We start from the raw sequence: 23,647 nt of genomic DNA, 5'->3' as shown, positions 1-23,647 counted from the left end.
GGGAAACATCTCTGTATAATGGCCATCAAGGTAGATTGATTGTTCATCAGAAAAGTTTTTTAGAAGGAGATGGCAGTTTAAGGGTCCATATTATCTATGTGGATGCACGCGGTTTTAACTTTTAAGCCGAGACGCCCCGCGCGTGCGAAGCCAATATTGGGCTTGCACTTAAGGCGCCAAAGTGCGAAAACACTCGTGATAAGGCGTTGTAAAGCTAACATTTCCCCATAAAAAGAAATGTCTCGTCCCTTTTAATCTGCGAAGAGGTCCGAATCCTGATATTGCCAAGGCTTACCTGAAAATGCCCATCATGACGTCATTCGGTTACACGCAAAACATTCCTTTCCAACGACTCATCCATCTCAACTCAACTCTCAGCTCTCGCCGCCGCCACCGCACCGACATTGCGCCTCGAAAGAATTTACGGTTACGAAGAGCGTAAGTCCATGTTTGTTTATCTGAAATTCTCATCTCAGACTGGATAGGAGAGAACTATGACGCAGTCTACCACGAGAACATTGCCGCTTTCTGGCACCTGGCGCCTGGCGCATCTTAAGATGTTCCGGGACAGCCCTTGAGACGAATGCAAGGTACAAAATATCAAATGTCTCTCTCTTATCACCTTACCCAGAAACAAAGTGTCAGCTTCATAAGCAGCTGCAACCATCGAAAAGCAAATCACTAATCTGGTGGTGCAATTAGGACTTAAAAGAGGCTTAAGCAATCGATCAATCAATCATGATGCGCCTATCGACGTCATTTGTTTGCGAAAAACTGGCTGGAGCAATCAAATTACTCGAGGCATACTCGGGTCATGCGGTGATCGATCTGGATCTTGGACGCCGCCTCTCTACCAACAAGTGCCGACGGACGCAGCTCGTTTACCACCGTAATCCTTCCTACCGTAAAAGCTTCAATTTTTCAAAGGCGCCTAGATACATACTGTCTTTTTTTCTTCGGCGAAAGGTAAGGCTCCTAAGACTTGTAAAATAAAAAGCAATACCGCGACGTTGTGTTCTCATCCGTCATTGAACAGGACAACACATTAATCTTCTTTTCGTTTTTCCTTCCCCTTTCTTTTGCTTTTGCTGTTGCTTTCCTTTTCTCATATTTGGTCATTCATTTTCGAATGCTAAATCTTAAATTTAGAGGACACTTCATCAGACGAATATCTTAGGACTGGTAGGGCACAACATCATAGGTCGGTACATGGTGTAACAGTTGGAGCCCAACGTGAGCTTCTAAAGCGTGATCTCCTAGTACTCCGCACCAATCCCCTAGGAAGCATCGTGAGATTTGCTACCCCGCATTAAATAATACAGAACCATTGCGGGAGAAGAGGCTCGAGTCAAACGCGATCCTAACCCTCTACTTCGATCCTCGCCTGAGCGACCAGGACTACTTTATCTCGTGATTATTTGCGGGTGGTCAAAGGAGAACTTTCCTAGCCTACCCGAAAGGGGCGGCCGGAGATCCCCATCAATCCATCTTATCTGATCACTTTCGTGTTTTCCTTCCCTTCTCGTGCTATCCTGCCCTTGTTTCCCTGCCCCTAGTCCCCCCCGCGACCAATTCGCAATTCAATTTCGTCTCCGTTCTCGGCTCACGCCGGGAATTGATCCCGATCGTGAGAAGGCAATCTAGTTGACGAGCAAAGCTGCAAGAGAAGCCGAGTAGCTACGGCAGCATGTAGGCCGCCGCTGTTGCTAGGGTTCACCCTCGCCCCTCACGAGGCTCGACGAGTGGGCCCTTGATATTGTACCTGCCTACCAGCTGTCTGTGCCCTCCTGGCTATTGTAAACTATACATGCTGGGATTCTGGGGGTACGGAAGAGTGGTATGATGTATACTAAAGTACAGGTACCAGGTAGTCGGGGAAGTGGGGGGGGGGGGGGAGGTCAGCACAAGAAGACTCAAGAAGAAGGAATAATATTCCGCACGTATAGATACATGTAGATAGATAGATAGTTATCCGCTTCCTTAAAATGGGAAGAGAGAGAAAGAGGGAGGGAGGGGGTACAGGAAAAGTCACCCCTAGGAGAACAGCCAAACACGTATGGGTTTGGATCTCTCACCCCCCGCTTGGTGAGTCGCAACACTGCCCAACAGACCCGGGACTAATCGAAATATATACACCTAGCCATTCTTCCCCTCCCTACACTAACCACTGCGGTGTTTTTTTCCTTCCCCTTCCCCTCCCTCAACAGGGCTTAACAGGGGAGGCGGAGTGCAAGGTGTAGTATGTATCAAATACGTATTTGAAGGAGCTCATGGGACAACATGCATGAACACAGTAATTTAAACTTTTTGTTTGGATTGTTTACCTCCAGGCTCCCACCACACCCCCTCCCTATTTATCTACATGCATCCAGTGCAACTCCTCTCCCTCCCTCGCTAGGCATTGGGTCGGTGATGACGATGATAAGGGACGTACAATGATAAGCAGTTAGAGTAAAGGCAAAGGCAGAAGAAATGAGAAGTCCGACCGAAGTACTTATGTAGCTAAATAGATAGTACGCCCCACCCACACCTATTGTCCGTTCCATCCGTTCCCATGCCCCCCAGCTAAAAAATAATAATGAGAACGGAAAAACCCAAACCAAGTAAAAAAAAAAAAAAAGGGGAGGTGGAGAGGTTCGGAATAAATACAACAAAAAATCAACAGAATAGAATAGAAAAGCGCCGACCCACTGCCACTCCCACTCCGCCCTGCCCTGCTGCGTCCGGCAGCCCTGGGAACCCACGAGGATAAAAGTCTAAAAAGGATCCACACTATATACTGCTACGATGAAATAGAACAAGAAAAATGTAGCCTTTAAGAAAGAAAAGGTTTGTATAATGAGTGTCAAGAAAGTAATAAAAGAGGCATATGGGTTTTGAGAAGAGAAAAGAAGCCATGCGCAAAAAAAAAAAAAAAAAAAAAAAAAAAAAAAAAAAACACGAGAACACCAAAGGAAATGAGAGAAACAAGTACAATTAAAGCAGATAAACTCCAGCAGATAGTATAATAAAAGACTTAACGATAAAACCCCGCCAAAAATAAGGGATGAAATTGATTTTTCCCGTTCCTCCCAATTCCGTTTCGCATGTAGATATGGTGAGTTTCGGTTCGTGTAGTGAATAGAATATAAAAAAAAAACCGTTGGTATCATCGTAACAGGTCGTTAAGAGAGCAGACCATTCCACGAACCAGCCATCTGGATGGGCCGATGGTCGTCCGAGAGGATCCATCACTCCATCGCCCTGTTTCCCTTTATCTCCAATGGTGGAATCGAAGTTGAGCAGCCCATATGCTCGCTCAATATGCTTGGCTCAAAAAATTCAAAAAAGATGACGACTTTTCCCAAACCAAAGCCAAAAATAAACCAAAATAAAACAAAACAATCCTCCAAAAGACGCGCTGTGTATAGGAAATTTGGCCAGTAGGTTGAGTGATTGCTTTACTTTAACCGGCTGCTGGAGTTACGATTTCTACCCGAGTCTCCGGTGATTTTCGAAGTAGCCATTAATGAGCCGATATACCTAGCAATGATTATGTTAGTAAAAAGGTTGTTCGTAATATGTTTTCGCCAAAGAAGAGAGTAGGGGCTCGGTGATGATCATACTCTTGCAGGAAACGGTTTTCGCCCTCTAGTTTATCGTGCTCTTCCCTAACTTTATCCACACGATCAAGCAGTGCTAATAAACCAGACTGTAATGTTTTTGCTTGTCTAAAGAGTGTTAGCCGACACAGTTCCAACTATTGCCACAAGTTCATTGTGCAGATGAAAAGATAGCAAAAAGGACTGCTCACTGTTCAAGCATAGCTTTTGCTTCCCGTCCAATTCGTTCTAACTCCTCGCTGTTTCTCCGTGGGCTCATGCTCCTTGCATCATCTTCAGCATAAACTTCTCTTTCCACAACAGGCGATCTCCCTCTTTCTACCACATCTGGTTCCTCCCTTGACGCTACACGATCCTGACTTGATCTCATCGCTTCGCGGTCTATAGGGTCTTGGTCGCCGTGGATAGAACCAGGTGTTGAGGAAGTTGAGGAGGTGGCTGATAGAGGCGGCGACTCCAACACTTCAACATGAGAACGCGAAGTAATTGAACGGTTGTTTTGGGGTCTCGTAGAAGACATACTAGTTTGTTATTGGTAAATATACCGGCAGCTGAAAATAATCAGAAGACTGTGGAGGGTAGTCGGTTTATGTCGAATGTACAGTTAGTTGTGGTGGTGATTGATGGTAGTAGATGGTGGTGTGGTGGTGACACTGAACTGTAGTGAGTGGTTGTGGTAGGGTTGCGGAGGTGTAGAGGTAAAGGTGGGTAGAAGAGGTGTTGCGTTGCTGCTGGCTGAGCTGTATGGTAGTGTAGAGGGGAAGGAGACAGGGCAAAGGGCAGAGAGGCAGGTAGGTATAGGTAGGCCGTTGGTGATAGCCGAACCACTTATTTCTCACTCTCAAAGGGTTTGAGCAAGGGAAGAATGCAAGGGAAAGAGGGAAAAAAAGAACAAGAAAAAATAAACAGAAGGTTCGGCGGATAAATTAAAAAGAGATAATGTGACAACTGGTACTGGGTCCCTCAGTTTTATTATGTCTTTCTTTCTTTCTTCCTCTCTTTCCTTTAATAAGGAGGGAGATTAAGAAGCAGCAAAGATTTTTATCTCTCTCTTTTTTTTTTTTTAATTCGCTTTAATCTTTTTGCGGCTGTCTGGCACCGGGGGGGGAGAGGTTATGCGTGGAAAGAAGGGTAGGGGAGAGGAGGGGTGGTGGGTGACAGCGAAAGACGGCAAGTTTCGACAAGTAGGCTCTCAGTAGACCCAGTATGGTATGTACTTTACCGGTATCGGCACTGCGGGACTGTGCAGTGGTTGGTACTGCAAATTATGAAAAGTCTCCCGGGGTGAGGCGTTCGTGTGTGTGTTGTGTGCGTGCGTGGGATGGGATGGATGGATGTATGTACCCTCGTGGAGGAAAGAGAAAGGGAGGAGTGTGGAGTCAAGAAGGAAGTAGAATAGTAGTGTCTTTCCTCTCTAGAGCCCTTTGCCTCAACTTACCCAAAAACCCCTCCCCTCCCTCTCCCCCACTGTTATTCAGGCTTCTTCCCTCCCAACATCTGATCGCTCCACAAATTCCCTACTCTAGAGCATTCGCACTCCAGCCTTTTCCCCGTGACTGCTAGGGTCGTGAGATCACCCAACAACCCGCGAAGAGCAAAGACGCACTGCTTGTCCTTCTAGGCTACCAGATACTTCGTGATGGGGCCCTTGCTCGTTCAATTGTTCGTTCGACGCAAACTCACAGCATTCTTCGGGCTTAACTTCTTCCCACATTTTCCCACTCATAAGTCACCCTACAACACAGCCTCCCTGTCACTGCTATGATGATGATGACGATGATGATGGACTAGAGTACAAAAATACAGGTTGTAGCTACAGTCCATCTATCTCATCTCTATATAGAGTTTAAGCAATGGGGCTGGTGGTTTATTCTCGTGTGATCCTCATTCTACTGCTGACATGAGTGAAAAAGGAGAGAGCAGCTCAGCTGGCTCGTGGGGTGTGTGTGTAGGTAAAAGCAGCGCCTAGGTGCGCGTGTTATGTCAATCATAACGCTCTGCAAATTGATTTCACCATATCTACCTGTTAACCTAGCCCTTAATCGGGTCGTCCTTGCCAAAACGGCCATCCCTTTACTCTTAAAAGAATTACGGGGAAGAATCCGAACACTTTTAGAGAGTAAAATCCAGTACGCATTGAAATTTGTTACGATCTCACGCTCGCTTCTCGGCTATATATATACACATGACATGTGTCACGGATGATATATACAATGACGATTTTGTCGGAGTTTTCATAGGAGAAGGGGAAGGAGCGACGGGCGGCCGGTCATCGCGGTGAGTGGGGTGCAACGGAGGACCGCTCTTCTAGAGTGGACAAGGAACGATTGATATTTGCGGTAATGATGGGTGGTGATATGCAGAGGATTTGGTGATCGGCACAGAGACGGGGTTTTGGGACCCGATGGATGCAGGCTCGCAGGGCCAACGGACAGAGAAGCCCGAAAGAAAAAAGAACAGGCAAAAAAGAAGTCGTGAATCGGCGTATTTAGAATCCTGACTGTAAGGCTACTGCAGTCGGGTTTTGCACGTATGTTAGGTGTAGGAGTAGTCTAGAGATGTATGTACCAATACGTACACATCTCACGAAGTCAACAGCTGGGGGAGGTTAGGTGCTCTACAAAGCGAGCTTCTGGGACCCAGCCGAGTTGCAAGGGACCAGGATGTGAAACTTGGGATCAGCGAACGAAGTGGACTCTCCAGTGACGTTAGGGTGAGACTGTTTCCCGAAATGCAGCTGCAGTCACACCGTGAAACGCTGCATTTTCCCTGCCGAATGCCGACGTTCGCTCCAAAGATGCCAAGATACCTATGATACAAGCCAAAAACATCGAATAGGGAATGCCTAGGCGCAGGGTCAACCGCCGCCCCCCCCAAAAAAAAACCCGTTGGTGGAGTGGATTAGAAAGGCTCGTACACGCACCGTTGGTAGAATAAAGTCCACGACTTTGGGCTCTAGAAATACCTCCGAGCTATCTACATTTATATACCTACCTGAAGCAGCCACAGATGCAGGTTTACGATTAGGGGCTGGAATATCTAATGGCATTCCTAGAGAAATAAGCACTGGATGCATTCCTTGTGTTAAGTTCCAAGGGCCCTGAGATAGATAAGGTTCGGGAAACGGATCATTTCTTTCTACGGCTGCTAATTATTGATTATTACCAGGCGGCTCTGCTCTACTTCCTTCTCGACTACATTGTGTAACTTACATGTACACACATGAGCCCTTCCTGTGCCCTCTATCTTTAATTCTGTTGCAGCAGCGCGGACCTGGGATCATGACACATCATTGACCATGTACGCACCAGCCCAGAGTACAGGTTATTGACTTCTTTTAACATGTTATTAATATAAATCAGCTACCAAACCAGACAAGGATAACACGTTGACACAAAGTCCAACAACTCTGGTGTACAGCTGGGAGGGGTCGATGAATGTTCCAACGTCATATCGTGATTGATTCTGAACCACGACAACACCATACCCTGAGACTGCCAGATAGTAGGTACTTGGATCTGGGCAACTCGACACGCCAGTTCTACTGTATCTCCACTTCAAGCCTGCCCAAGTAATTTTCCCTGCATATCTCCAAATCAGTATCTCTGTCTGTTCCTGATCTCCTCATCCTGCCTTCGCGTAGCATCTCAGCTCCATCTCCCGACGTGTTGCTTGTTTTGTCCAGTTTTCCCTCTTCATTCCTCGACCCTAGACAGCTATCTGAGTGCAACCCCTCCTACCCCCCTTAGTTAGGGCCCTTGCTGCCCCTTGCGCAACGTCATTGTCGGGCTCAACGTCAACTCCAAAAACAAAAGCCGGGTGACGAATCCCTCCCACAGTCAGTCTAGCTACCCCACACACATACACAGACACATCCCTTCTCTCGCCAACGAATTCACCTGCATTGTTCTCGAATCCTTCAATCGAGATGTCCAATGCACAGCGTCGTCGGAGTAATCTCGGCTCCGTCCATTCTCGACAGTCCGTTCGCCATTCCGTTTTAGTGACGACTGACGATGCTTACTCTTATGCTCTACGCTGTGCTTACCTGCACTATCTCCTTCAACCTCGACCCCGGAGACAGATACCCGCCCCTGCCGCTCCAGCCATTCACCGAACCTCTACTAGCTTCCATGAGGTGATGCGTGACTTTACGCACTCGATGCGTGATGCAAAAAGCACTCGTTTTCCCAAAGATTTTATGCCCAATCTGCAAAAGAGGCTGGAGAGTGTATGGATGGGAAGGGACAACAATGTCGAATATAAAGATGCAGCAGTCAAACGTACCTTTGCCGCATTTTACACCGCATTCAAAGAGCCCAGATTTTACGATCAGGTATCCAAGTCACGGCGAGCGGAAGATCTAGTCTTGATCTTCTACTCATCGGCCACCAAGGAGCTGCAGAAATTGAAAGCGGATGATTCGTGGAAATGGCTAGCGGACCGCCATGTTGCCCTGTTTGTCAGGCTTATGCATGCAGTTATCAAAGAATTGGGCGGTCACCAAGAATTGAGTAGTAAGTTGGGAACTATGGAATCGAAATTGTTACAACATGACTCAAATCTATCGGATGAGACTAATAGACGTTCGTCAACGTCTACTATCCTGGGTCCCCCGGCGCCATTATCTTATAACGTTAACGATATGCCAATGGTAAAGGTGGTAGCTAAAGTTTTCAACATACCGTTGGCAACGTGCCAGCAAGATATCAATATGAATAAGGCAGCCTGGACTGAAAAAGCAGCTTTGCAAGATTTGAAAACGTACAATAATTTTCTAAGTCTTGGCAATACCAGGCGTACATTACGCAGTGACGACTTTGATACGGATGAGGCGTGGGATACCTGGCGGAAATCGGAGGGCCCGGCATTATCGCAACTCATGTTAGCCATTGTCCAGTCTAACCCTACCGAGCTTTCAAAGACCACATCGGGACAGCCATCCGGCGGAATGCGGAATTCTATCCCTTCTTCTGTTTCGTATTCCATACCAGGCGATTTGACCCGTCCCTCTTCCATCTCCAGCTTTGACCAACCGGTCGACATGGAAGCCCTTGGTTTATCCCCAAGTTCTCCGACGGATTCCACTATAGACACGCCATATACATACATTCCATCAGATCCCCGAAGTTATTATCGCGCAGTAGCGGAAAGATGTTTTACCTACGATATAAATGATCCTGAGCTTCAACCGGTTGAACTCCCAGGATCAGAAGATCCTGTGAGCCTAATATCAAAATCATCGTTGGAACTTTTGGCCGAATGTGGTTTACGTTGGCGTGTTCCATTATCTTCCAGAATGATACTGTTTATGGATGTTATCCGCTCAAAGTACCAGGACAGCGAAATCGACCTTTCTATTCTTGATACTGCTTTCATGTATGCCAAGAATGCCACCTCATTCGAGTGGCAAACTTGGACCTTGTCGGACCAGAATATGTTTCGTCAGATATTATCCGCTGTGCATGACACGTTACTTAGAGAGCTTTATGACATCCTTCAGCATGCATTTGATGCAAAGGCGAGACCTGTGGCGAGTGTGATGTGGATTTTGGATAAGCATATTTATGATGATCCATTATTTACCCCGGGCGACATGGAAAGCTATGTTAACCAATTGAAGGAAGGATTGAGAATTAGAGCTGGAGAGGTGATGGAAGAATTACTGCGAGACCTACCCCAGGATAGGTCCGAATTGGATCCGTTCCATGTTGTGGAACTGACACAAAAGGTCGTGAAATTGGCGGAAAAGATTAGTAAACGGTTTAAACAGCCAGTTTTAGGGTGAGTTTATTGCCTATATCGCGAGACTTAGTTGGACTTCAGTCCATGTCTGACATGACTTACTCTAGATCTGTCAATCCTGTCATGATCTTTATTGAGATTGTATTTCCCAAGTTTGCCGTCGAGGCAAAAAGCATAATCCTTGATATCATGAACATATACAAGGAGAAGAATCAGGACGTGGAGATTGAGGACGGTTTCGATCTCTATAAAGAACTTGCAGAAATCCGTCGGATATATAGCGAGGCCCATCCGGAAAAGCGTTTCCCGGTTCATTTTGAAGATTTTCTGGCAGATTTTGTTTGGCGCTGGCTCAAAAACACAGATAACAAAGTCATTGGTTGGGTCGACGAGGCGATTAAGCATGACGATTTCACAATCAAGATCCGCGAGGAAGAAGGGCGTGAGCCAACAGATGACGAGCGGCATACCCTATCAGTGCTAGATATATTCCGGTCCTTTAACCAAACTGTGGATTACATCAAGAAATTAGAATGGGGTGATGACATTCAGCATGCCCGCTTCATGACGGCTCTATCAAAGACCATTGGTAGTGGTATTGCAAGGTATTGCGAAGTACTTGAGAAGCTTTTCACCTTTGAAATGGACAGACAAACCCCAGAACAGGAGGCCGCAGCAAACCAGACCAGGCAGCAGAAATGGATGGCACTGGCCAGGGATGCATGGAGTAACACGGAAAAAATCGAGCCATTCCAGTTTGCTCCAGAGGTGTGCTTTGTCTTTATTCAAGAGTTATGATAGGGTGAAAACTAATGATTTCATCCACTTAGTCATGCGTGAAACTTAACGATATCGAGTTTGCGATCCTACAACTCGACAAATTAGAGCACTCTGTAGATGTCGATGGTGTTGCAGAGGCCCTGGTACGAGCTGCACCTCCTCCTGGGAGAAAGCCGCTCAAAAATTATGTTTTTACCATCAAAATTGTCGAAGCCGAAGACTTGAAAGCTATGGACATCAACGGTTTTAGTGATCCGTATGTTGTTCTCGGGGATGAATACCAAAAGCGGTTAGCAAAGACTAGGGTTGTCTACAGAAACCTAAATCCAAGATGGGAGGAAACTGTGGATATCACCACTCAAGGGTCGATCTGGTTGACGGCGACAGTGTGGGATTGGGATACCGTCGGTGATCACGACTGTGTCGGTAGAACAAGCATCAAGTTAGACCCAGCACACTTTGGTGACTTCATGCCACAGGAACATTGGCTTGAATTGGATACGCAAGGGAGGCTGTTGCTCAGAGTTAGCATGGAAGGAGAACGTGACGATATTCAGTTTTACTTTGGAAAGGCTTTTAGAACGTTAAAGAGAACAGAGAGGGATATGACCAGGCAGATTACGGATAAGGTATGCGGTCTCACTATTTTTCCCGAGTTCGAGTCAAGACGCTTGCTTAATGGTGCTATTTTAGCTGTCTGCCTATATTCATCACTGTCTCTCACGCGCAGCTCTCAAAAACGTCCTATCCAAAGGTTATGGCATATCTGCAGTATCTAGTCTCTTTAGCCGGACTGGGCTAGGTGCTCGACCACAATCAACAGTAGGACCTGCAGTTTCAGAAGCGGATATCGCGGCAGCAGTTGTTCCCCTAACGGACTATTTCAATGAAAATTTTGCGATCTTGAACACCACCCTTACCAGTTCAGCAATGATGCTTGTCATGTCAAGGCTCTGGAAGGAGATTCTAGTGACACTTGAAGCATTGCTTGTCCCCACATTGTCGGACCAGCCATCGCAGCAAAAGCCGTTGACCCCACAGGAATCCGAAGTCTGCTTTAGGTGGCTACAGGTAATTAAGCCAAACACTTTTATAATTTCTACCAACTAACATGGATGACTATAGCTTATGTTTGATTTCTTCCATGTTATCGACGAGAATACTGGGGAAGCCAGTGGTGTCCCACTCGAGATTCTTAAATCTCCCAAGTACCACGAACTTCAATCGCTCAACTTTTTCTATTTTGAATCGACCGACAATCTCATCCGTACATCTGAGAGGATGGCAAACGCGGCGGCAGCACGGCAGCAGCAGGCTCGCGCCCGCATGTCCAATTCTCACTCGAGTAACCAAGTTGGCGGCATGCTGGGCGTCCCAGGTGCCAAGAGGACAAAGAGTGTGCTGATGAGTAGAAACCTGGGGACAATGAGGAAAGCAAAGGAAGAGAAGAGGCGGGAGGCTCAAGCAGAGCCGAGTGATGATATGATCTTGAGAATCTTGAGAATGAGGCCCGAGGCAGCTGGATACCTGAAGGACAGGAGTAGACAAAAGGAAAGACTCGCAGCCACAGCTGCCGCAGAGGCAATTGTGAGACAGAGTATGAATGCGGGGCCTGGAAGGATGGGCGCCATGGTTCCAGGTATGAGAAGATGAGAGATGGTTTTACTGTGATGGTTAGCTTCCTGAGATTCTGTTTGGCGTTTTTGTTGCGGACTCAATTCGCTTTTTGCAACTCGAGCGTACGGTTGAATTATTTTTTTTATATCCTGCCCCTCCCATCTTTCATCTTGTTCCCCGACTGATTTTTGTTGTTGGCTTGCTGTTTTTCCTAATGCAAGATTCCCCCTTGCTTTTTCTGTTTGCTCCACACGGTACGAATAATACAATGTTACGATGATTCGTGGTCTTTTCTTTTCTTTTTTAACTCACATTTGGAATTTGGTATTGAAAGCGGTTTATGTGGGAGGTTCCCTGCTTTTTTTTTTTAACGTCATGATATCTCATTATACCTTTTTCTGGGTTATGATATAACTTTGGTTTCAAATTGTTGGTTTTGTAATACTAGGGGTGTTTTGTGTGTTCGAAAGGCCGCCGTAATTTTATCAAACAGTAAACAGAACAGAAACAGAGGAGATTTCAAATCTCAATCCCTCGAATCAAAACAGGTGTCTTTTCCATGAGCCCGATCTGGGGCTATACACGTAGCACATCTCTCCCGTGGCCTTGCCTCCCCCCATGTACCCTAGGCATTAGTTCTACACCACGGTCACTCAGTCACTCAGTCACTCAGTCCAAACCCACGCACGCGTCGGCTCGCCCCCACCACCGCTTGATCTACTCCATATCCACACGCGACCGCGTGTCTCACAAGGCCGTGGGGGCAGGGCGGGGCGGCGGATTAGTAAAGAGACGTCGGACCCCCCTCATGAGCGATCACTCGGCGCACAGACACCGACCGCTGCACAGGGAACCCGGCGATCCACGGGCATAGACCACACCCTATCGGACACGGCGCGGGCCAATGCCCAAACTCGGCGTTCGGCGAGCCAGTGTCTCTAGCTCTTGCCTTCCGTTCGGCCTCGGAGAAAATGAGGGGGGGATTGTGCGACCCGAGGATGCTAATGTGTGCTGGTGGTTAGTCAAGGTGTGTTAGTCTCGTGTGGTGTGCTGTGTGGTTAGGTGGTTAAGGGGGTGGTTTAATTATAGATCTGCTTAGTTGTGGATCTGGTTAGTTGGTGGTGGTTAGTGGTACCTGGGGAGGTGCCGGGGGAGGTGTCTTGCGTCGGGGAGTGGAGACGGGAGTCGGTTATCTACTTCTTTTCTGCTTCTTCCATTCGTCTCTTCGATCTTTGTCTACTTTGCTTTCATTACGCGTGTCTTTCGGTGATATAGTGGTAGTGCAGGAAGTGATCATGAAGCTTACGTCTGTGGTGTTCGCCGTTCTGGCAGTGGGCTTGGGGGGTGTGGACGCCGATGATACTGGTGAGCCCTTTTCTTTTGTTTTCTTGAATTCATTCGCCGTTTGCGTGGATTATATTCGCCGTTTTCTATTTCCTTTTCATTCGCCGTTTGCTTTTGCTTTTGGGTTCTTGGTTGTGGGTTCTGGGTTTTGGGTTTTGGGTTCCTCGTGACGTGACCCTTTCTCTTCGGTGTCTTATTTTCTCCTTGGCTTCTCCTTTTTTTCCTCCCCGGCTTTTCAGCTTCTTGTTTCCCCGTGTCTATTCGTTTCCCCATATCCACCTCCCCCCATATCCACCTCTCCCCCCATACCCCATACCCCATATCCACCTCCCTCTCCCTCCCTCCCCCGTTTCCCCAGACCCACTTCTTCCCCCGGACTTATAGTTATTAACTGGTAAACAGCCCCATGGAACGCAGCGGCCTCCCTCTCCCCCCTCGCCTCCTCGGCCCTGGACCTCATCATGCACCTGCACTACGAGTACTGGTGCACCGAGTTCTTGCCTTACATGCCGACGCCGAGTCAGTATATTGAGACTACTGTTACTGCTACTGTCACTGCTCCTCCTACTACTACCGTCACCACCACCACTACCACCACGACAACAACAACAACTACCCCGGGGGGGGTTGGAGCGAGGTATGCCCCCCCAGCAGAGCAGAGTGGAGACAGGGTATTATGGGGAGCTGTGGCTAATTGAAGGTGATAGGAGTGCGGAAGAGCTACCGGCGCTCCTGATCCCGTTCGGGAAGAAGGTGGTGGCCGAGGCTTGTAGTGCAGTTTTTAGGCCTGGGCCGAGGGCGACAACGACGATGGTGACGGTGGGTGGGGCGGCGACGGAGACTGTTACGCAGACGGTTACGGAGACGATGTAGGGGGTGTAGGGAGGTGCGGAGACGGAGGCGGGTATGTGGGGACGGGGGTGGTCAGTTGAGGGTGTAGTGGGGCCGGGGGTCGGAACGGGGGTGGTAAGTTGAGGGGTTGGGTAGGGGATCTACGGATGTGGGCTGGGATGGGTACTGGGATGGGTACTGGGGTAAGCATGAGGGAATACCCGGTGACGGAGGAGGGGGGGTGTTGACGTTACGGTAAATTAGAGTATGTAGACGTCAATTTGTAGAGTGGATTTGTAGAGAGTGCATGATGTAAATATCATGTAGGTACTCAGATCTAGCAAGCATACATGTATGTATTTACATGTAGTTAATAATTAACTGTAGAGTACCACTGTATCCTTCACCATTCCGATCGGCCATGGCCATCTAGACAGCCAGACAGACAGTGCATTTGTAAACCTCATACGTACTCTACAAAAATAGCCCGCCCGCCCTACATGCCGAACAAACACTAACGCACCAATTCTTCTGCCCTGGCGCGGCACCCTTGCCTTGGCTGTGCTCTAGTAACAATTAACAATACAACATCCCTCCCGGCCCTTGTCATGGCCAATCACTCGCCTACCCACCCACCCGCTGTACCTCCCTCTATGTAGCACACTCCTCTTCAAACGACGTTACGTAGCTGCCTGCGCGCGCAGATCATTCAGGCAGCGGCGCTGCATGTGTGTATGTATGCACAACACTTCATCGATACCGCCCGCCCGCGCGGCCGGTAGGCGGCAGTGGCAGCGTGGGGGGTTCACTGCGTGCTAGTACTGGGGGTAAAACACCTCCTACACTAAGTGGTATTACTATTGTCGCGAGTTGTGATTCTAGTTCCTTCTACGTACCTACATGTACTATGGAGTAGAGAAACTAGAGCGGCCGGCTAGAGTAGGTAGAGTGGGCTAAAGCAGGCACTCTACTCTACAGGCGGTACTTTAACAGGTCTACCTATGTAGATACCGGGGTTCGATTCGTGAATACTAACAGTAACTGCGCGATATAGACCATTGCAACGGCAGTCCTCGAACACCAATATGCAGTTAAGTTTCTCCGTAGAGTATCCCTGCTGTGCCGCAACGATTTTTTCTCAGATACTGTGGCTACCCTCCTCTGCCATACACACCACACACCACACACAGTACCCTCCAGATCAGATCAGATCTGATCTGATCTGATCCGCCGACGACACGATGAATCATGACTGACTGCTGCCTTACCCCCCCCCCCTCTTTTCCCCCGGTCTACGTCTACCCAGCTAGCCAGCAAGGTGTACCTACTCCATAGAGTACCTGTATGCACCCACACGGGCTGGCCAAGGAGAAAAAAGAGACAGAAAAAAGAAAAAGGAAAACGAGAAATGTGCATGTGTCGGTGTGCAGATGTGCCAAGAGTGATTGACACCCACCTGCATGACCGGACATCGGGCCGGGCGGGTGGCTGTGGCGGGGGTTGGGGGTTGGGGGTGTGAAGGGGCGAGTGATGGGTTGTGATTGAGGTGTATGTAGATTGGCAGTAGTGATCCTCTGCAGTTGTATCACCGGGCGGTAGTGTATGTTTCTAGCAGGATGGTATTCTATAATGGCAATATCTACATCTACATCTACATCTACATCTACAACCACATCTGTAACTACGCATCGGGATCCAAGTTCTCCACGTCCCGCTCCATCTGCCACTTCCGCACCTGCTCCATCAGCGTCCCCAGCGTCAGGCCCTCCATGCAGCTGGGCAGATCGTGCAGACTGAACCCGCAACGATGGTCCGTAATCCTGTTCTACACACAGTCAGTCCCAACACACCATTAAACCCATCCAAAAGAAAGAGAAAGCATACCTGGATGTAATTATACGTCCGCAGCTTATCCGCCCTCCCGGCATTAACCTTCGCCACGCCCCTCCTCAGCGCCAGCTCCTCCGCCTCCCTCTCCGCCCTCCTCACCGCCGCCACCCGACTCTTCAGCACCAGCAGACACTTCTCCCTATTCTTGTGCTGGCTGCGCGAGTCCTGAATCGCCGCCACCAGCCCCGTTGGCAGATGCGTCATGCGCACCGCCGAGTCCGTCGTATTGACGTGCTGCCCGCCCGCGCCCCTCGCGCGCATGATATCGATCCTGACATCCTTCATGTCGATTATACTGTCGGGGTCCTCCTCGCCCTCGCCGGGCTCCATGCTCTCAAACGACGGCAGCACCATCACCGTCGCCGTCGACGTGTGCGTGCGCCCCTGCTTCTCGGTCGCCGGCACGCGCTGGACACGGTGGACACCGGCCTCGCCGCGCAGGGCGTCGTAGGCGCCGGGCACGTCGACGGAGAAGATGGCCTCGGTGATGCCGTCGCCGCCCTCGGTGGTGGGCGTGTGCGAGACCATGGAGACGGGCCAGCCGCGGAGCGTGCAGTGGGTGGTGTACATCTTGAGGAGGTCGTTGGCGAACAGGCTTGCCTCGGAGCCGCCGGTGCCGGGGCGCACCTCGAGGAGCGCGGGGAGGTGGGCGAACGGGTGCGGGGGCACGAGGGTGCGGGTTAGCGCTGCGGAGAGGGTTGAGAGGGAGTCTTCGGTGGTGGTGATGTCGGCTGCGGCTTCGGCGCGGAGGTCGGCGTCTAGCGTGCGGTCTGTGACGAGCTCGTGGAGCTCTTTCAGGTTCTGGAGCTGTTAGTGGGGCGGCGGGGAGAGGCCAAGGGGGAGAGGTACGTTGAGGGCGTCTTCGTAGTCTTTCAGGGCCCGGCTGACGCCCGTCAGTTGCCCGACTCGTGTGGCCGTCTTCTTGTTGTAGTCGTCGCTCAGCTTCCTTTCGAGCTCTGCGTGCTCCTTACTCAGCTGCTGTGCGCGCCGCAGCAGCCCGCCGGGCAGCCGTGTGATTGCGGGTGAGGAAGCTCCGCCGGCATCTTTGCGGTTTGCAGTGGTGACGTTAGTTTCCGTTTTTTTTTTTTTTTTTTTTTTTTTTATTTCTGCTTCAGTCTGTGTGCAATTGCAATTGCGGACGGGGCGTAAACATACATACCAGTCGATTGGAAGCGCAACTGCGGGCGGCGGCGGTGTCGGGCCAGTTGCCGTGTGATGCAGCGGTGGCAGATGTACGACGCTGCTGCTGCTGCTGCTGCTGCTGCTGCTGTGGGCGGCCGCAGTGTCGTGGATAATATCATGGTTAATGCGGTATAACTGCGGTGGAGGGTTTTGCGGTGTTTTTGGCTGGGCATGTTTTTTTCGGTGTGCAAGGTAGGGTAATGATCGATTGTCACTAATCTCAACGGGGCTGGTCATGTGACTGCCCGGTGTGCCGAGTGATGGCCTGTGCAGCAGTTTGTCTCGGGTGCGCGAGTATCCGGGCCGGCCCCCTTTTATTGGCGGTGGGTGTTGGGCGGCCGCGGGCGGGTGCGATGTTGTGATGCGCGTGTTTGGGGTGACGCTATGCGCTGAGTGAGACTTGTTAGGGACATAAGGATAATCAATTGTCTGCTTGTGAGGATATTTACCAACTATTATATACCGCGCGAATTGGATGCACAGAGAGGCTGTCATGTTGGAAAACCGTAAAAACATACCAGCCTTTCCACAACCACCCCAAGACATCCTGGGTTGAGTAGACAGCTAGGACATCAAGACTTCAGAGAAGCCAAACAAGGATCAAATTAATTCAAGGTCCCCGGAGATACTGATCAACAGTGCATGATCAGACATTACTCTACAACTTCCCAGCTGCAGTCGATCCTCAAGCTAACCAGCAACCGCAGTGATGATCGAACGCATGGAAATTAAAGAGAAGAGTCAAAGGGCCTCCTGTCTCTTTATATAACACCCCATGCGGCCAGCAGACACGGGTCCTCTTGCACAACAGCCAGATGGCTTCTACGACAAAGCTGTACGTGTACCTACATGTACCTACTTGTTAAGGGTTAGGGTTCCGTCACAGCAGCTAAATCGAAAGGATGGGGGGCTGCATGCATGCATACATTATATATGGATCATAAAGAATCACTCACGACACTTAACGTCAGACGTCACTTGAGACCTCGACTGATATAACGGTCACTATATCAGTTCTTTGGCCTAAAGCTAATTTATAGGTTTTGTTTCTTATATGCTCGACTCATGAGCTCGAGTAGTACTGGATCGACTGGATTAAGCGCATCCGAGCTATGTACAAGTGCTTATATAGCCTATTATCGTTATATTACGAGCTAATCGGGCTGTGAATTGTTTGTTCCACAGGCTGGAGGTTAAGGTCAACACGACAGATATCTTCTCAACCCTATAATAAGGCCCTAATATACAAGTATATATGTTAGCTTCCAAACAAACAACCAGGCACCACTCTCAAAGACCCATACGACAAACAAACAGCGACCATATATCTAATATAACTCTAGCTATTAGCACTTGTCCAAGCCAACTACCAACCCCGGCACAGTCTATAGTTAGCAAACCCGCTTTGACCCCCTCCGATCCTCCTCAGGCCTCCCTCACTTGGCGCCAACCCTCACCCTGAACCTCCTATCAAGCCTCACCTCACTCATCCAAATCACCACCAAAACTAAATCACCAAACAACCAACCAAACACTCCCAACTCCCCACACCCTCTACCCCCCCCCCCCCCACACACACACCGCCCCCCCACAAAGAGCAGCCACTCACCTACCCACCAAAACACCACTACCATAGCAGAAATGGGCAGTCTCTGCGGCAAACCGTCCCCCACCGGCACCCCCGCGCGCAACTCGTTGCTCCCCACGTTCGCCAGCGGCTATGGAGAGCTAGACAACGGGGAGCAGCCGGCGCCGCCAAATGCGAGGGTTGCGGCCGCGGCGGCGGCGGAGGTATGATCTTTTCTCCGTGAGGTGATGGATGGGTAGTGGCTGATGTGCTGGGGGGAGTGTAGAAGCGAAGTACGAGTACGGCGCAGAAGGGCAAGCGGGGGCAGCAGAAGAGGAAGACGGTGGTGAAGGAGGGTGGGGAGGTGAAGGTGGAGGGGGAGGTGAAGGTGGAGGCGGAGGGGAAAGAGGGGAAGGAGGTGTGGGATTAGGGGTTTAGCGGATTATGGGGAAGGGGGTGTCAGATATTGGTATTTGGGAACCGGGGGAGGGGGGTATTTATATTTTTTATTTTTATTGTTCTCTGGGAATTATCGGTCTCTCTTTCGTAATGTTTAGACTTATTATCTTTTTTGGAGTTAGCGTTATATATTATTTAGAGCCGGGCACGCACGCATGCTGGGTGTAATCGTTCGGTTTGGATGGTTAGGTCTCAATACGTACTTTAAGTATCGATCGAGTAATATTACTAGGTGTTATGATCACTGGCAGTAGTATATATGGTAATGGATAGTCTCGTGCCCAGCCTGTGGTGTGATTTCTGTAGTCTGCAGAACGAGGAACGAGTTGACAAAAGTCTGGGCACGAGACTAGGTAATGGCCCATGACTAGTCCATTGGTAGGACCCGGCTGGTCGAGGACGTACTCATGGGTCGTGAAATTTAAGGTAATATTCGTATAGGTTGTATCAATGTTCTGTGGTCGTATCATGACCAGCAATTAAGTTGAGAAAACATTCAGTATAAAGTAATACGACCCTTCTTGGTACTGATACGACCTACAAGCATTTTCCGGCCTTTGGCCGGAGTAGGAACTGTTATGGCTTAAACAATATCAGTTTACCAACGCTTAAGATCACTGAAACCCCAAGATGCCCTGTGCACATATCTGATATACTATTTGGTTGACTCAAGGTATGTTGGAACCAATATCTACTGGCTGACTCAAACATATTTGATAGGATATCTACTAACTCCAACATATTTGATAGAATATCTACTTACTGACAAACATATTTGATAGAGAAAAAGAAAACCCCTCAAACCTGGCCAATCAAAACCTTTAAATAACACATTGCATATCGGTATATCTATATACTTATTAGATAATATGATCGACCCCAGTCTTATCAAAATCGACACTACCAACACTGGCTATGAGAATGTCTGAATTGGAGCTAAGCTATGCATGTAGCTATATAGCTATAGGAAACTTGCTTAATTTGTAGGGTATCTAACGATTTGATCTTCGTAGGCCTAGCTAGTTATAGCTAGCATTGACTGCTCTTGTCACTACTTCGAAACCTTTAATTCCTATAAGATGCAATATTGGCCTATAGTCCTAGAGTAGAGGTAATTATGAAAGCAGCCACTTTGAGGACTATAAGATCGATTAGTATTGGCCCTACAATCAATGAATTGGAGAGCTTACCTATCCTGTTAATTAACCAACTTTCGGATTTCGAGTTCTTTGATATAATGAGTGATTATTTATGATTCGCCTTGCTCCCCGGGGACCCAGTAAGCTAAGGTAGTATGTATAAACGTGAGAAAGAATGTCTTTATAATGGAACGGCGGGTACAATCTTCACCTGATTGAGAACAGCTATTGTATTATCTTGAAGTGCTACAACGTAACACGTCGCATCGTAGCACGTCGCACGTCGCATCGTAGATAGAGGCCAACCAATATATTGACCAACTAACATTTGTCGGTTAATTTGAGGCTTTGGGGTTGTAAGAATGCCTACTTGTTCTTTGGGGAAAAGGACCCGTGTCTTTAAGTGTGCTAATAGAAAAGCTGAAGGAACTCCTCTCCATGATATCGATACGTACTCTGCCAGTTGCAGACATGACCAGCTCTGGTTTCTTGAATTTCTTACCTTATGGTTCGCTGCGTTTGCAATTGTTCTTATACTTATTCATGTGTTGCCGAGAATTCGTGGAACCTCAACGTCGCGGACCAACCACAGCATTGCATATATGCATACGTACTTAAGAGAGTACTCGTAACTTCCTGACGTTTTTGAACGCGACTGATATTGCATACCATACAAAAATACGCCAAGATCCTGATTTTGGGTGTATGCAATAGTGGCCCAGTCCAAAAACGCCAGGAGACTACGAGTACACACATGCATGTACCTACAGAAGTATCAACTCTGCTTACCCCACTTTACATACATGTATGTACCTCTATAAACAGTCTCGCATCAACTACTATCTTGACTGAAGTTTCGCTACGCCATACTGATAACGCGCACATGACGACCGAGGCGTCAGATCCCAATCAATACCGACTGGATGCCGAATTTCAAGGAGAATATGTAATCCATACACGCCCCGGCTTGCCTGACGTTGAGGAGCCGCGTGACCAGGAGGCTATAGATATGGTTCAAGGGAGATGGACATCCGGAGACGTTATTGGCACCGGAGGATTCGGAGTCGTTTTGAAACAAAAAATGACAGTGGAAGACTCAGAGCTGTTAAGAGGATAAGCCGGGGTGCTTTGAGTGTCAAAGAGGCTGGCCTCTCCTGGGAGCTTAGGGTATTGGCAAAGTTGAAGGACGCAAGTGTCCCCATAATATCGGGGTGAAATTTAATTCACAAAAAGGAAGAAGAAGAAAAAACTGATACCTTAGAAGTATCCAATGTTATTTGTGCGGTTTTTCGGCTGGTATGAGAACAAAATCGATATATTCCTTGTGATGGAATACATCGAGAACGGAGACTTAAGCCAGTACCTCAAGGAATCCCCAAAAAGAGTAAAAGCCGAGGCAAGAAACATCGTTAGGCAAATTCTAGAGGGACTTGTGGTCATGCATGATCAAAACATATGCCACCGTGATTTAAAACCCCAGGTGAGGCCTCCACCGGCCAGTATATATAGATTTACCTATGCGACTGATGTTAACTAATGTCCCAGAACATTTTGATCATCAGCACCGCCTCATTAATAGAGATCAAGATAACCGACTTCGGAATCTCAAAACAAGAACAAGGTACCCAACTAAAAACCACTTGTGGTACAGAAAATTATAAGGCACCGGAATTGCGACGGCTTCTACCTACGGCTCCTCGGCGTCGAAGACGAAAAGGCGAGAGCCCAGAAACTTACACAAATGCTGTAGATATATGGTCCTTGTGGACGTTGGTACATGTGATACTGACATCCGAATTGCCATTTCTCTTAACATTTTTAGATGAGGATGGAGATTGTACTGATATTACGATTAAATCGGATACCAACCACTCAAAATGGGAAGATGAACAAGATTTGGATCTTTTGCGGGATTATTGTGAGAAAAAAGAAGTATTTCCAGTCGGTAGTTTGGAAAGGTCCCTGGTAGGTAGAAGCAGTATAGATTTTGTGACAAAACTCCTTACCCGAACCTCAGTGTCGACCGTCCGCGGCAGACGCTTTGAAGAGCCCGTGGATAACCTGCTATCAACGCTTGGCAGATTTTATTAGCAGTAGATGGCTATACCCATTTCTCGGGGTCGGGATCCAGCCTCAAGAGCTTAATCAAGGAATTCTACCTTACTCGAAAAAGCCGAACCCATGGTGGAGACATTGTGTGGCCTTGGCTGTCCAGATAACATCGCAAAAGATTTGTCTATATTGACACTTTATGATATTCATTTCTTCGTTGGTATGTATAAACCTTTGTTATATATAACCTACATGTACTTTTTCTCACCCAGGGCGTAGATCCATCAAACTCAATCGATGCGAACCTTAACTCGCCGACGAGTGCTACCGACGAGTGCTACCGACAGACTCGTAGATGCACTTGAAGAAATATGCAATCTCAGCCAAATTAATAGAAGTAAACAAGATATTGCGTCTGATGATTTGCAATGGGATTATTTGCCTTGTTATATCAGTGACGTGGTTCGCGAGGGTGTAGGTTCCACGTTCCCTATAGGCAAATAGCCAGGGCGATGAAAAGACGAAAATTGGCTATGGGCAAGTTATTTATTACCATAATAAGGATTCAAACCCTAAATGTATTCACACATACACTCTAAATGCTGTCGTATCCAAACTAACCTTGCTCTAAATTCTCCTAGACCCACCCCACTAACGAGGAAACTTACAAACCCTCTTGGGTTCGAGTTGATCCTAATTATGATACTTATAGACCGCCGGACCGTTAGTGTTTTTAATATACTATCTTGCGTTCTTTAAGTTTTTCCAAAGCTTGGGTGCACGTGACTGATATCAATTGATTTTTGTGGTGAAGATTTCGGCCTCCAGTGCTCCATATTAGGGACTAGTAACCTGGGCTCAATCGCATATTTGAACATGTACGAATTACAAAAAAAATTTCGCGGACATCCGTGGGTCTATGGACTATCATATAGGTTTTTGGGCCCTTTCTTGAGAATCTTCACTGTAAACTTCTTCGATATATATGCATATAAACGGAATTACCTTCCCTACGTGCCATGGTATACTAACATCAATGATTTTTCTATCCTAGTTTCACCCCAATTTTCAACCGACAAGGCATCTGAGGATTATTGGTCTCTGGTATGTCCATGGAAATCTATCATAGTAGCCATTATGTTACCCTTTTTGAATGAATACTAATTGTTTTGTTCCTTTCGAGTACAGATGGCAAAGATTTTACTAGGCGCGATTATACCAGAGGCAAGCCCTCCCACAGTTCTTACCTTACCTACATATATAACCATCATAAGCTAACATGTATACGGGACCAACAGTGGGGGTGACGCAGGTTGTGGAGTTGAGGTTGGATCAAGTATATATTGAAATTGGATCGATATCACATGCAAATTGGAAAGAAAAAGAATGACCATGTACTAGCTTTGTATGGTGCAATATACAATTTCAAGTGTGAAGAT

The 23,647-nt window shown here is 48.0% G+C and overlaps 5 protein-coding genes across 5 annotated transcripts; 3 read left to right on the top strand and 2 right to left on the bottom strand.

Annotated features, from left to right (window-relative positions):
• Positions 1-3,440: 3,440 nt before the first annotated feature.
• On the bottom strand, positions 3,441-4,122 carry H6S33_003643 (uncharacterized protein; the record flags this gene model as incomplete). Its single annotated transcript, XM_044835008.1, has 3 exons — positions 3,441-3,522; positions 3,606-3,710; positions 3,794-4,122. 3 exons carry the CDS (start codon positions 4,120-4,122, stop codon positions 3,441-3,443), a joined length of 516 nt encoding a protein of 171 aa, XP_044692004.1.
• Positions 4,123-7,530: 3,408 nt separating this feature from the next.
• Positions 7,531-13,961, top strand: H6S33_003642 (uncharacterized protein; the record flags this gene model as incomplete). Its single annotated transcript, XM_044835006.1, has 7 exons — positions 7,531-9,386; positions 9,455-10,115; positions 10,178-10,756; positions 10,821-11,198; positions 11,253-11,766; positions 13,491-13,725; positions 13,796-13,961. 7 exons carry the CDS (start codon positions 7,531-7,533, stop codon positions 13,959-13,961), a joined length of 4,389 nt encoding a protein of 1,462 aa, XP_044692003.1.
• A 1,639-nt stretch (positions 13,962-15,600) lies between these two features.
• Positions 15,601-17,164, bottom strand: H6S33_003641 (uncharacterized protein; the record flags this gene model as incomplete). Its single annotated transcript, XM_044835005.1, has 4 exons — positions 15,601-15,744; positions 15,804-16,610; positions 16,659-16,852; positions 16,969-17,164. 4 exons carry the CDS (start codon positions 17,162-17,164, stop codon positions 15,601-15,603), a joined length of 1,341 nt encoding a protein of 446 aa, XP_044692002.1.
• Positions 17,165-18,632: 1,468 nt separating this feature from the next.
• On the top strand, positions 18,633-18,988 carry H6S33_003640 (uncharacterized protein; the record flags this gene model as incomplete). Its single annotated transcript, XM_044835004.1, has 2 exons — positions 18,633-18,782; positions 18,845-18,988. 2 exons carry the CDS (start codon positions 18,633-18,635, stop codon positions 18,986-18,988), a joined length of 294 nt encoding a protein of 97 aa, XP_044692001.1.
• A 2,191-nt stretch (positions 18,989-21,179) lies between these two features.
• Positions 21,180-22,247, top strand: H6S33_003639 (uncharacterized protein; the record flags this gene model as incomplete). Its single annotated transcript, XM_044835003.1, has 4 exons — positions 21,180-21,350; positions 21,421-21,636; positions 21,702-21,777; positions 21,979-22,247. The coding sequence occupies 4 exons, from the start codon at positions 21,180-21,182 to the stop codon at positions 22,245-22,247; spliced, it is 732 nt and encodes a 243-aa protein (XP_044692000.1).
• Between the last annotated feature and the right edge of the window lie 1,400 nt (positions 22,248-23,647).

Source organism: Morchella sextelata, assembly GCF_020137385.1.
Source record: "Morchella sextelata strain SCLS chromosome Unknown scls_15, whole genome shotgun sequence".
Taxonomy (NCBI): Eukaryota; Fungi; Ascomycota; class Pezizomycetes; order Pezizales; family Morchellaceae; genus Morchella; species Morchella sextelata.
This window is presented reverse-complemented; position numbering and strand designations above follow the sequence as displayed.